The following is a 14982-nucleotide window of genomic DNA, read 5'->3' on the forward strand; positions in this document are numbered from 1 at the left end:
GGGGGGGGGGTGTGCGCTTTTGAAGCACTCACTGTTCTCTTAGATGAGTGTAGTCCCCTCATCCCACACACACCAAGGGAGGAATCCCTTGGAAGTTGCTCAAAGATGTAGGCTAGAGGTTTTGAAACTAGGACCTCATTTATCTCATAAGGCCTTCAGAACCACTAGGCCAACCCATACTATACTCAACAAAAGAACTATAGATTTACAAATTGGATATATCCTTTGATTTGAACTTCAAAAAAGAAAATATTGTGGAAGAAAAGCAATGATTTTTTTATTAGTAAAATATATAAGAAAAGCACAAATTGGTCAGTTAAAAGCTTTGATTAAAGCCCTAGAATGTTATACAAAGTTTTTGTTTTTTATATTGCATAGAAATGATTGCTCACACCAGAAATAATTTTTTTTTGGTGTTTACAATTATTTTCACTCAGTTTTCTTCGCTGTTAATAGTGTCAGAGATACTGACACAGTAACAATACAGCCAATCTCTCCGCTTACAGCTTACTGTCAGTGTGGAGTTCTGTTCCTCTGGAGTTAGTGTACAAACAGTTGATGATGCTGTTCTCTCAACGGTTGCCACGTCATGTGATTATCAATCACTTGCGGCCCTTGGTTGGCGCTCCTCCCCCTCTCTTAGAGGATCTCAACGGTTATAGCCCATGGGATGAAAATGGAAAGACCTTACCCTTATTTGGTATTTTTTCGATAGAAACATTTAATATATGTTTGAATACTGCTTATTTTGTTGAAAATTAAAAATATCATAACAAATAATTTTAAAATAAGATTAAACAGTGCACACGTGGGTCTCAGCAAAGATGGACAAACTGTTTACGCAACTAAATGTTGAGATGTGCACATTGCACAGTGGCTGAACTGCGTGAATGGACAAACACGTGCACAGTGCACAGTGGCTGAACTATGTGAATGGACAAACTGCACAGTACACATGGGTCCCAGCAAAGATGGGCAAATTGCGTGTTGAATGTGCACAATGTAAGTGGGTCCCACTTCAAATGCAGAAACGCAGATGTGAGGGGTGAGACCTTGTATCGACATGTTACCTTAGAGTTTAATTCTTCTTCCAAATAATCAAAAATAGAGTTCAACATGTTACCTCAAGTTAACTTTTTGTGAGTTAATGGGTTTGATTTTAAAAAGGTTGGGTTCGGCTCGAATTAAGAAATATTTTTACCCATCCAATTCAACTCAATCCACAATATATAATTTACTAAAAAAACCCACAATGTATAATAACTAGTATGTAGCCTCGTACTACTGCACAGGAATGAATATATTATTAATCATGAGTTTATTCATATTTAAAAGGCTTAGTTAAGTCTAAGTTCATATTATTAACAAGAAAATTTCATTAACAAAACTTATCAGTATATATTTTTTACACAGAAAGATGAACCTTGGTGACAATGTTTATCCAAAAGATTCATTCACGCTTTTGAATCTTCAATCTCTATTGGTGATTGAAATTTTTGTAACTTAAAAAATTTAAAATTATATAAAAAAAAAAAAAAAAAACCCTCAAAGTTGTACTCATTTTGTAGTTTTACGATAGGTCATTTTGTAACATGATGAGCATTTGTGTGAGGAAAAAACTTCTAAAGTTCCATGACTGATAAAAGAAATTCTCTCCAATCTCTTTTTATAGAGAGATGGGTTTGTGTGTGTTTTTATACATCCTTCATAGTTGTATTATTACGAAGCAGGTCCAATGGATTTAGATTGGTACTATCGATTCCTAAAGCATGAGTGTTTAATGTGTTATTAATTTCATCTCATTGGCGTCTACACATGACAGCAAAATTAAAAATAATTAGATTGTACACGTGTATAGTAAAATTGGACTCCAATTTCGGATTCTAATTGAACAATTGGAATGATAATATATGATAGTAACAAAAATAGGAAAATTCAAATAAAATTTCGGATTAAATTATAACAATCTGAATAAAAAATTCCAATAGAAAGACAGGGTGGAGTGATCCACTCCAAGAAGGCGACCAAACTTGCGTAAATATAAAATAATAAATCTCTCTCTGGAAAATTTACATTGTTCATAACATTTACCTTCACTGAAAATTTTAAAAACATAGTGACTCACATCTACCATCCAAACATCCACAGCCGGGTCCTTTCCAATTCGCATGAGATTCCATTGATCACTAAGTTCCTTTGTAGCCTGCAAAAAATATCATCCATTGGTCCACAACAGTGTTTTCTTCATTGTTATAGGTGCCAAACCTGAACAAAAAGATTCCACCACAAATCCAAGAACACGAAGAACACACGAAGAACACGAAGAACAAAGAATTTCTAACAAGCTCATAGCCAGAGATTCATCGTAATTCTGTTTTAGCAATCTTCAATCCATCCTTCAACCAAATTGAAGGATATTTTGTGTTCAAGTCACAATCACATTACCACAAATCCAAATCAATAAGTCTTGCAAGGAGATCGAATCAGAGGATAACTCTTTTGTAATCACAGAGAATTATACCACAATCATCAATACAAATTCACATTTGTACAACTATTTTTACTTGTTTGATTTATTTCGAACTAAGAAATTTAGTCGTCTACAGTATCAAAAGCAAGAAGAAAGCACTTTAATCTGAAACTCAGTGCAAATGTAAAGATGCAAACTTTGTAAGCAATTTAAAACAAAGATGCAAACTCTGGCTTTGCTATCTTTTTGGAAATTATGCAATGTACCCAAACCAAGTTCTTATCACCGATATTAATCTCTTTGGTTTTCACGTTTGACTGCAAAATCAAGAAAAAACTTAATTAACACAATAACTCACTTGACCCGATACATCGAAGTGGTTTTAATGAGGATGAGCTCACATACATTTAGCCACATGATGCAAAATTCAACTTCAATTTCATCGATATTAATCTCTTTGGTTTTCACGTTTGACTGCATAATCAAGAAAAAACTTAATTAGCATAGTAACTCACTTGACCCGATACATAAAAGTGGTTTTAATGATAATAAGCCCACATACATTTAGCCACATAATACAAAATTCAACTTCAATTTCAAATTCTAGACACATGGCACAAAATTAGAACTCTAATTATAAATTTTAATTTGGTGTGTACACATGGCACACAATTAGAGTACTAATTTAGTATTCAATTTCGTACACATGGCACACAATTAGAGTTCTAATTTGGAATTCAATTTCACACTCTCTCTACTTCACGTATTATTATATATATAGATTTGAAAAAATATATGTAATTTTTAGATTTTGAGGCTTAATTTAAATTTTATTAATTTGATTTGTTTTGATTTTTTTTAATTTGGTTTTGATGACTTAAAACCTCATACCCAATTTGTATGAATTGTAATCTATTTGAAAAAAACGAGTTTTAAATAATTGAAAAAAAAATTCAAGTCTTATTAGGTTTAACAAATTATTTCTACCAAATGACCCGGCTTTTTTTAAAAAGAAAAATGACCCAACTAAATGAACTAATTATGACAAGACGTTCTTGTCCCGTGTGGGTATATATATGATCTTTTTTGTATATGTCCTAGTATCATCTCTAAAACATTCGCCTTCTCTCTCTCTCTCTCTCTCTCTCTCTCTCTCTCTCGTAAGTTTACTTTGATCAGCACTAACAGGAACTCATTAAGAATGGAAAAATCACTCTCTCTCTCTCTCTCTCTCTCTCTCTCTCTCTCTCTCTCTCTCTCTCTCGTAAGTTTACTTTGATCAGCACTAACAGGAACTCATTAAGAATGGAAAAATCACTCAACCCTACCATATCTTAACCTACCTCACTCTTGCTTCAAACAGGGATAAATGCATCCATAATCTTATACCACTTCGCCCTACCCCATTGTCAACCTTATACCCAACTTAATCAATGCATGTTGGGTTATACTGGATTTTAGGTTGACATGGGTTGAATTTAGTTGGATTAGGGGTTTCTCAACTTAATGAAGTCAAGTTATTATTATTTCTTCTTTTTAATTAGGAAAAAATATGCTGAGATTGAAAAATATGTCAAAAACTCAACTAAATTTATGCACGTCGTAATTACCCAGTTTAACAAACAAAATTTTTTGTGTCAAACTCATATAATTAAAATCAACAATGTCTTTTCATCTTGCATACCAAATATTCCAAATTAGGAATAGCAATTGGGCGAGGCATAGTAGGGCTAAAGTATGCGGTCTTTACCCCCACCACACATGGTTTTGTCTTACTTCATCCTGTCCTTGCCCTACAAAACTTTACTTCATGCTAATCTATCACACCTTGTCCCACACCTATTACAATTTTTTTTTTTTTATAAAACCTGTTTCATTAATATAATATATTTGAAATTACAATTAAATTTATTACATCAAATCAAATTTATTTTTACATTCAAAGTTTTTAACAAGACAATATCACAATAAAACAAAAATTATGAATATTTATGCATTTAAATACTTAGTAATACAAAAATAAGTTTTTAACACTAATAAAGTGGGTGAAACAAGGCTAAGAAGCCTAAACCTGTCCCTAGGGTGCGGGGAAAAATTCTTGTCCCATTCTCACTCCACTGCCTTTGCAGTGCAGAATAGATTAGAGTCGGTCAAGGCAGGGCAAGGAAAATTTGTTATTCCTATTCTAAATTAATACTTCAATAATATATGGTATAAAGTAATTACAATTTTTTATGGCATGAAAGAAACATAAATGAAAAAAAAAGGGGTAAATTCTGTATATAAGACTACTATACAGATTTGAAAGACAAATTTTGGAAGTAAAAGCTACTATTTATGCAATAATTTTTCTTTAGTTATATCTTTATTTAGTAACATAGTTTGCTATTATCTTGGTATAATCTCATAAGATGTTGTCAAAGTCAACTAATTTAGAATATTAATTAAGTATTTATTATATTCACTATACCGTTCTTAATATTTGTATCATACTTTCAAAATATATATATATATATATATTATTTATCTGATTATATATCGTAATTTAAAATAGTTGAACTTTTTTTTTTAGAATACTAAGTATTTTTAACACACACACACGGGGAGAGAGGGAGAAGGTTTTTTAAAAAAACTTACAGTGGTGTATACCCAAAAGAGTCTAACTTTTGAATACACAACACAGGCTTTAAATCTCTTTAATTCACACTCATTTTCCAATGTGAGATTAACCCACTATTTTTTCATTTGAGAATACTAAGTATTTTTAATACACTCACACGAGGGGAGAAGAGGAAAAGGTTTTTAAAAAAAACTTACAGTGGTGTATATCCAAAAATGTCTAACTCTTAAATACACAACACATCCTTTAAAATAATTGAACTTAAGATATTACATATGTGTGCTTCACATATTTTTTTCTCATTTAAATCATACTGTAAGGACCAAAAGATCTTGCGGCCCAAACCCACTTAGAATAATGAATTGTACAGTTTAACCTTGGCCCAAATTAATAAAATTTATAAGAGAGGGAAACGAACCGAGGATGCAAATAGAGAAGAAAATGTTAATTTTATAGAATAGAAGAGGATATCCCCCTCCACAAACTTGCCCGAGGAGGCTAAACTTCTACAAAAAGCTACACTGTTCACTCTTCTCTCTCCCTGTTTTCTTGTCTTTGTTTTGTACTTCTCTTTTTTTTTAGGTACTTGTGTTTTAGATCCCTTTTTTTGTAAAACCCCATTTTCTTATATACTTCTCCTTTCCTTTTATCTCAACCATCCATTCCTACTTAATTAGCTTCCTCTCATGACACTTGTCTTTTTCTATATCTAAAGAAGATGGTGGAAGGAACTTGCTTAACTATGACTTGTACTGTTCAAGTCACTTCCTCATTAATGTAGCTCTAAAGTCGTTACCCACCATTTAATGTGGAGGCGAAGGTTACTCCAAGCTAGAAACTTCCCCTATACCCATTGACACTTTCTTTCTCTAGACTCTCGCTCCCACTTGGAATCCCTTAGAGTACTTTGACTCATCTCCTCCTTTCCTCAGGCATCTCTCCTCCTCGGGCCTGTGGACTATGACCTCCCCACAGTCATACTACAATTCTTCAAATAAAAAATTGTTTAAATTAAGATTTGATATGAGTGTGTGTTATACGTATATTTTTCTTCAACATATAAATATATGAATGATTTTTTTTTTTTTTTTTTGAGAACGAGTATATAAATGATGTTAAAAGTTAACAATGATTTAGCAACATACTTTTATATTATCTTAGGTATATTCTTATAAGAAAATTTAAAAGCCAACTAATCTAGGATATCAATTAATTTTTTTTTTTTTTTTTTTTTTTGAGAAGAAGTAATTTTGATATTAACTATAGCATTCTTAATAAATCAAATAAATCAATTTAAATATAAATAAAGATATCAAAATTTTATGTTTAATGTAAATACTAAATAGTAAGTCATGAAATTTAAAATATTTGATAATTATGTCACATTAGGTAGCCCTCAGAGTTGGAAATATGGAGAGAAAGATGGAACTAGTGGCTATGTATTGTTCCTTTCTTCTTTTTGCTGAGAATGTATTGTTCCTTTCTAGATAGAGGGATACAAAGAAGAAATTACACGAATTTTTGTCCTATTATTTGCATATTGAGGTTTTTATCTTCTACTAATAGAAATAATTGAAACCAAAATCCTACACGTTTTTCAACCTCATGAATTTTAAACTGAAGGCTATATTTAAAAAGTGTAACCACCGTACATCATTGGTGCGATAGTCACTCTACAAGTATAAGTACTTGTGAAGTATGGGGGATAAAGGCTAAGGTTCAAGTCTCCAGGAGAAAACTTCACACATATATACACTTAAATTATGTTAGAGTGAAATTTTATCTTGTAAAAAAAAAAAAAAGTGTACAACGGGCTTTGAATAATAGTTGACACATTGGGCTTCTGTGAACTTGTCTTTTTGGAGTTGAGACCCATGCAGTGTGCCACTCAGCCCAAATGCCATTGAGTTGGTTTGCTTAACCGATTGGTCAACGTGGCATGAACGCATGATAGAGTAAACTTCCTCACTACAAACACAATAATTCCGACTATTTTTTTCACAACAATTGAGCAAGTAAGCTTTTACTTATTCTTACCTTAGTTCACAAGTCACAACTGATATCTTTTTTTTATTTATCAATAACAACTTATCACCTCAGTAATCGTCAAATTTGTTGTGTAAATACTTATTCAAACTTCTTCGGTTAAGTTATATAAAATTAATCAATATCCCAAATTTTATTTGTCAAATATATAGTTACAAGAAATACTTATGAACAAAATTTAGCTATAAAATTGATTGTAATTTTAGACTACAACATTACTCAATATATTTTTATTGGAGATGAATTTTAACAAATTTATCATTAGATTACATCTTTTTTTTATATCCTCCATACTTGCAAAATTTCTAGAAAATTAAAGATCAATAGATATGTCATCAATAAATTGTTTAAATTGCAAGTTTTTGTATTTTAAAATTATACATAAAATATAAACTTATAGATCATATAGTAAATAATATCTGATTGCACACGAAATTTGATATGCATATTAAGAGCGTAAAGAACATGCAATTCAACTTAGATTTTCAAAATATGTAATAATGTTTATTTTATTAAATAAAATTGTAGACTTAGATTACAATCAATTTTGTAACTAAACTTTATTTAATACTTAATTAATTGAGGGGTTTAATCAACTTTTAGCTCGGCTATGTTATGCTTATGCTTCTTCGAGAGGAGGAATCGAATAGTAGCTAAATTCAAAGTAAAAGATATACCTTCTTCTTTCCATGCAAGATTTACAATGGAGACAAAGGGAAAAAGTGAGTTTCAGTTAGTGGACTTTGGTGTTTTTTTAATATGTAAAGTGGCAGATCTGATAGTGGACTTGGAGAGGCACGAATAAAAAGGGGGTGAATTCCTAGTCAATCTGTCGGCAAATGCTAAAATAGGTGTATGCCATTTCAAAAGAAAAAGCTATATAGAGAACACTAGCAGAGTTTATGTTTGCAGAGTTTATTTGTTATTACTAAAAAGCTATTTATATATTTGGTAATTAAAATTTTTAAGTGCTTTAAACAGTTACATAACTCTCTGGTAACTAAACTCAAAAAAATAAAAATAAAAAAAATAAAAAAGAGAGACTTGGCTAAGCATGGATTAACGAAAGAGTATAACTTAATCGTGTGTTTAGAAAGACCATAGGAGAAAGGAAGAGGAGAAATGAAAAAAAAGATAGTGATTCCTTTGTTTGGTTACTATGGAAGAAAAGAAAATGGTAGAAATTATTTTCCTTGAGCCCATGGTTTTGCAATCCACCCAATTTCGGTGGATTTTTTTTTTTTTTTTGGGAAACCGGTGGATTTGAAAAGAGACAATGGTTTTAAAAAAATAGAGCCCATATAAATAACATATTATGACCTGAAATTACATATTTGTCCATAATTTTTTTCATCTTTCACATTTATATGGGCATAAAAGGAATTAAAAAAAATTCATTTTTCTTTTTTCATTTCATTTCCTATTGCAATCCAAACAAATGAAATAGAAATGCATTCTTCTCTTTTCTTTCCTCCTTCTCTCTCTATTTCCAAACATAAATGAGAGATTTGCATTCCTTTCATTACCATTCACCAACTATTCATAAAAAAAAAAAAAAAAAAAAAAAAAAAAAAAAAAAACACACACACACACACACACACAAAGAAATGAAAACTTTCTCTCCCTCTAATGCAAGAGATACTTGGCCCCGCCACAAGCTTTGCTCTTGGTGCGAGTCTTTCTCCTCCTATAGGCAAGCTGTTTATGCCCCTTTTTGTAGCATCTACCTGTAAGGTGGGTCTCATGTTGGCTTTGAGGGTTGCATCTCTCCTCAAAATTGGTTTTCAATCAATCACAGACTGGTTTGAATCTAAGCCCCTTTGCTCAAAAAATGGTTTGGATATCATGGCTAGAGCTCTAATATAGGATGGTTTCTCCTTTTGGCTTATGAGTACTGGTGATTTCATGGCAAGGGTGGGTTTTTTATTCTAAATCTAAAGTTTTCTTTGTGTGGCTTTGATGGTTTTGATGTGAGTTTTTAGGGAGAATTGCATTTAGAGCTAAAAGTTTATCAAAATCCAATTCAATTTTTGTTATAAGTAATGAATTTAGAGCCAAAAGTAAGAGATTCAAAATCTTCAAACTTACGGTGACAATCACAAATTTGGGATTCAAATAATAGTATAATGGTAATAACATCATTTATGTTGTCTATTGTCCAATGTTCATTGTTCAAACCTCATTTCTCCGGTTCTCCCTCTCCTACTATCTATCTAAAAAAATTATTTAAATTATTTGAACCCTAAATTTGAAATTTCCAAAATTAACCAAGGATTTATCCATTTCAAATCAAAATTGTGGTTATCTCATCTATAATTCCATGTCTCATTTCATACTAGAGACTAGATTTTTTTTTTCCGAGTGGACTAGAAGCTTGAATTTAAGGAAAACAAACTTGGTAGATCAAAATCCCCAAATTAAGTTCAATATAACCCAAAATTTACCAATCTATTAATCCAATAAAAACAAAATAAATTGAGTGAAAATAAGTTCAATCTAATTTATAAAGGATCATGTCCAGGAAGTAGCAAGCAAAAATTAGATTAAAGAATAAAACTCGAAAAATTAGTGGGTTGACAGTTGATACGGCAATTTGGTCAATTCTTGAAATTTTCCAATGGTTTTAGGTGGAGGTAGAGGTTGAAAACAACCTACACAAGGTTTCCAAATTCAACAGTTGCCTAATAGGGCTTATGATGCTCAAACTATTAAAATCAAAGATCGAGTTAAGGACTTAAGGGCGCTTAAAGTTTGAAATTTCACCTATTGCGGCTTTATCTACCCTCGTTGTTGACTTGTTTTACCACCACTATTGGTTGTCTTGTCACCCTTCGTTTTTGGTATTTAGTAAAAAAAATTTTTTTTTTTTTTTGCTGAATTAGTAAAATTGGTATTTTTTTTTTTATACATTATAGAAATTCTACTCTAACCCAATCTATGTATATATGTGTGTAAAACTCCCCCTGGAGGCTTGAACCCCAGTCCTTACCCTCCACACCCTACAAGCACTTATACTTATGGAGTAATCATCGCACCAAAGATATGTGATGATAAAACTGGTATTGATATCTTGATGACATGATACGTAGGTTAGTTCATAAATATCATTAAATTTGTTTCAGCCCATAAAAGCTTTTTTTTTTTTTAATCCAGCCCATAAAAGCTTTAAAAACCACATCTCCACTCCAATGATTTTAAAGATACAAAAATCTCATAACTGCCGAACTGACAAATTATTAGTAGTTATTAAAAGATAATATCAATATTAGGTTAAAAGAAATTAAGAAAACCAACAAAAACTTGTTTTTATTATTTTTTTTTATACATTATAAAAATTTTACTTTGGTCTATATTAAATGTATATGTGTATGAAACTCTCTCTTAGTGATTTGAACTTTAGCCTTTGCCCTTTACACCCCGCAAGCATTTATACTTTTGGAGTGACTATAGCGCCAAGGGTGCGCAGTGATGCAAAAACTTATTAATTGTGAAAAAATTTGGAAAAAAATTTGTGTATTTAAAAGTCCGTTTGAATCACGCTTATTTTGCTGAAAACTAAAAATTAAAAACACTGTAATAAAATAATTTTTAAATGTATGAATAGTACTGTAGGACATATTTTTAATGAAAATTTTATTAAAAAAGAGGTTCGTGGGTCCCGTGAACAGTGCACGGGACCCACTAAACAGTCACATTCCAGTGAAAAATTTGGACATTCAAAAAGGGATACATTCCCACGTGAAATGCGCTTCTTAATAAATAAATAAATAAAAGAAAACGCAAATGCAATCTGGCCAGAAACGCAATCCAAACGCATACTTAGTATCACTCATTCCACATTCGAATTGAAGCTTTTAGAGAAATAAAAATAAAAAATTTTCTGATGTTTAAATGCATTTTACTAATTAGTGGCCTTGTGACAAGTGGTATCCACCCTTTGCACTGAGACAAAAAAAAAAATTTCACTATTTTTTTTTACCAGAAGAATGTGATTTTCATTAAGAATCTAGGCTCATCTTCTATCCGTATTTCTTCATGGTTTACATTATTTGCATATTTAGCTAAATTAATTAGTTGTCAAATAAGACTCTAAAAGATCTATGGTTTAATCCTCATTTGTATCAAAATTGATATTGGTGTATTATTCTAATAATAAAAAATAATAATCAGAGTAGATGTTATAAAATTGAACTATCTCTCAAAAAAAAAAAAAAAAAAAATTGATGAGCCACACTATTACCCACACTATTACCCTCTGTCCTTAAATGGGAAATCGACACAAACCTGAGTTTATCTTACGATTGTTTTTGCATCATTCAACAAATTACCAAAGCTTGCATTCTCATATTCATCTCCTTGTAGTCCTTGCGTAATTATTTTGCTGTCTCCTTCCAATATCTAAAGCCAATTTTACTACTAGGATTCTAGGAAAGCTGCCATTGATTCCACCTCTTCAACTAGTTTTTGTCAAGCACTACTTAACATTTTACATGGAAAAACTTCTCAAGCTTACAAGATTCTTTTTGAGCTTCCTAAAGCAACTCTGTGTTGTATATGTCGACATTTCAATGGGAAAACTTACATTGCATTCAATGTCTCTATCTTACAGTTGTAATTTTACTTTCAATGGTTTTGTTTTCCGATTCATTCTTCTTCTTCTTCTTTTTTTGGGCTTGATTGTATAACTATATCCATCTCCCATTGACTTTCCTCGTCTCAATACACGTATTAGATTTGATCAAGAGTACATATAACTTCAATTGAACACTAATTTCCTAAATAAAATCCAATTATAATATTCTTTTATAACTTAAAAACTCAAAAAACGGATGGTCAATTAGCTAAAACTCTTTCATATACTTAAAAAATATATAAATCTACAAACATGTAATTTTACTTTCAATGGTTTCGTTTTCTGATTCATACTTCTTCTTCTTCTTCTTTTGGGCTTGATTGTATATCCATCTCCCATTGACTTTTCTCTTCTCAATACACGTATTAGATTTGATCAAGAGTACATATAACTTCAATTGAACACTAATTTCCTAAATAAAATCCAATTATAATATTCTTTTTTAACTTACAAACTCAAAAAACGGATGGTCAATTAGCTAAAACTCTTTCATATACTTAAAATATATATAAATCTACAAATATGTAAGAAAAATTCAAAGACTACAACAATTATCATAACTTTTTTCACAGTTATCTTACGTGATAGGTTGTAACTGTTTGCTTCACATAAATCCATTATTTTCCCCCTCTACTACTCACAATTTGCCACAACGGAACTGTGACAAAGTTGTGTCACATAGTTGTGGTATTAGATTTTTTTTTTTTTAACTTGTATTATTACATAATTTACTCCAGTTAACTTTTGAATCTTCTCCTTAAAAAAAAAGTTATCATTTTTCAAATTATACCCTAGATGACGAGTACATAACATTTATAAGTCGATCATTTTAAAAGTTACTAATGACTATTGATTTTACTTTCATAACATCTTTCTTATTATAACATTTATAAATGAGAGATGTTACGTCTATAATAATTTTACAATAAATTACAGGTGGTTAATTGTTATTGGTTCAAATTTGAAACTAACACTAAGATTATTTTTTTACTCCAACAATAAAAACCAATAATAGCTTACTATTTAAAATTTGTTGTAAAAATATTATAAGAATATTATAAACATATATTTCTCTTTATAAATCGTCAAGTTACTAATGACTATTGGTTCTACTTTCATACCATCTTTCTTATCATCACACCATAAATAAATATGAATTTCCTTTATTATTTATTTTTCCTTTGAAACTCCCATCCTTTCTTTCTAGAACCAAGATTTTGTTATTATTATCTTCGGGTGAATGAACCTAGGCTTTGTTAATCAAATCAACATCTTGAATATGACCTCATGAATCATGAATATGACCTCATGAATCTTGAATTCATGACACCCATAGGGCTGTAGATTGAGCCCGCCAGGCCTATATTTATTGAAAGAATCAGATCTATATTATCCTTTTGACCAAATTGGTAAATAAAAATACCCAAATACTTTGATTACAACGTGTATGATTCTGGTTCCATGTATGTACCCAAGCCAATACACATAGTCATAGGCGGCTGCGCACGTGACTCTATCCATTTAATTTAACTTGTTATAAAAGAACCCCACGAGTCATAATCTAACCATAGGTGTCACCATAACTCCATAAGATTACGGGTCAGGTTGGTATCTGCAATGGAATCTTCTAATTGCTTTCACTTTTCCTATTGGCTTCCACTTGCTTAATCAAAAACCCATTTCTTCAAATCTCATCTCCTTCCACGAAACCCCCCATCTTGACCAAAAAAACACACCTTGCCGTACCATTATATAAACCCCATATACCCAGTAACTTTGATAATAATAATAATAAACTCTCAACCAGTTACAATATTCAGAATCACACACCATTTTGGAGCTATGGATGTACTTGGTGTCAATCAAGCGAAGAGCAAAAGGCAAGCAAAGAGAAGCAAGAAGGGCATCAAAGTTGTGTACATAGCGAGCCCCATGAAGGTTAAGACTAGTGCCTCAAAGTTCAGGGACCTTGTTCAGGAGCTTACTGGTCAAGACTCAGACACAGCAAGGTATATGGAGTTTAATGGTGGTGATCATCAAGGTTCATTTACCTTTTCTGACCAACAATTGGGGGTTGATATTAATGGTGGGATGTCTAATAAGTTGCCTTTGTCAAATTCCTGTGGTGAGTTTTTGCCGTACTCTGAGTCTTTTTTCAAGCCATTTAATGAACATCTTCAGTTTGATGTGCTTGGAAGCTTGGGTCCGATGTAAAAATGTTATATAAGCTTTATTTTTTTGTTTTAATGTATGAGTTTACACAATTACACTTGTGTATGTAACAAATCATATTACTTTTAATACTAAAATTTAAGTTTTAGCTCAGCCTGGTGTTTGATGATTTGCTCCTCTCTTTGGTGATTGATTAATTGAGATTGTGTTTTGAAAATTTGAAGTGGTTCATATAACTGGCCAAGCTTGGTCAATTAATTGAAAGAAATTAATATTTCGGGAAAAAAAAAAAAACCCAAAAAAAGAAAGAAACAAAAAATAAAATCTACCAAGGCAGTTTTTTCTTTCTTTGTTTTTTGGTTTTGGGGGAAGAGATGGTTGTTCTAAAGTGGTTTCAAAACGAGGTATAACAGTTCAACAAATGATTTTCACTTTATTAAATGTGGTCTTGAAGAAGAGGTATTCATAATATTCAAGAATTTTCTGGTATTGAGTGTTACAATTAAGAATCTATTACTAGTGTCTTGAATGATCTTAAAGCTTATTTGTGAAAATTCCTAAGATAACACACACAAATCCTATTCCGCCATAGTGTGTGTAGACAGCGTAGTGTACACTACCAATTTAATGGACGGAAAAGTTTATTGAAAATATTTACATAAGATATATGTTAGTACATTATTAATAAAGAAGTCAATTTGGAAAATCTTTATTAAAAAAAAAAAATCAAACATTTAAATTAGAATTTGTTTAAGAATGCCAAACATAGTATTATCGGAATTTTTTTAGTGTTATATAACCTAATTGAGATAGAATAGTGAGTTTAAATCGGTGTAAATTAAGATACTAATTTTATCTTCAAGTTAGTTCTAGTTAGTTTAATTGTGAATAAGGGGTTTAGATGCAAATCCCACCTATTAAAAAATCAATTGGTATAAATTGGTTGATGGTAAAGATTAATTATTATGGAGTAGGCCCCTAAATTTCAATCCTATTGAATCTATAGAAGGAAAAAAATTTCTTAGGGTGAATAAGGGATCT

General features: G+C 31.1%; 1 protein-coding gene across 1 annotated transcript; it reads left to right on the forward strand.

The window, feature by feature from the left end:
* The first annotated feature begins 13611 nt into the window (after window positions 1–13611).
* On the forward strand, window positions 13612–13983 carry LOC112001773 (uncharacterized). Its single transcript, XM_024033955.2, has one exon. The coding sequence runs from the start codon at window positions 13612–13614 to the stop codon at window positions 13981–13983; it is 372 nt and encodes a 123-aa protein (XP_023889723.1).
* The last annotated feature ends 999 nt before the right edge of the window (window positions 13984–14982 follow it).

The sequence above is a fragment of the Quercus suber genome, unplaced genomic scaffold (assembly GCF_002906115.3).
Source record: "Quercus suber isolate HL8 unplaced genomic scaffold, Cork oak 2.0 scaffold_650, whole genome shotgun sequence".
NCBI lineage: Eukaryota > Viridiplantae > Streptophyta > Magnoliopsida > Fagales > Fagaceae > Quercus > Quercus suber.

Bases quoted from the DNA above. Each gene is read 5' to 3' on its own strand.
- LOC112001773 (XM_024033955.2), top strand. From the start codon at position 13,612: ATGGATGTACTTGGTGTCAATCAAGCGAAGAGCAAAAGGCAAGCAAAG.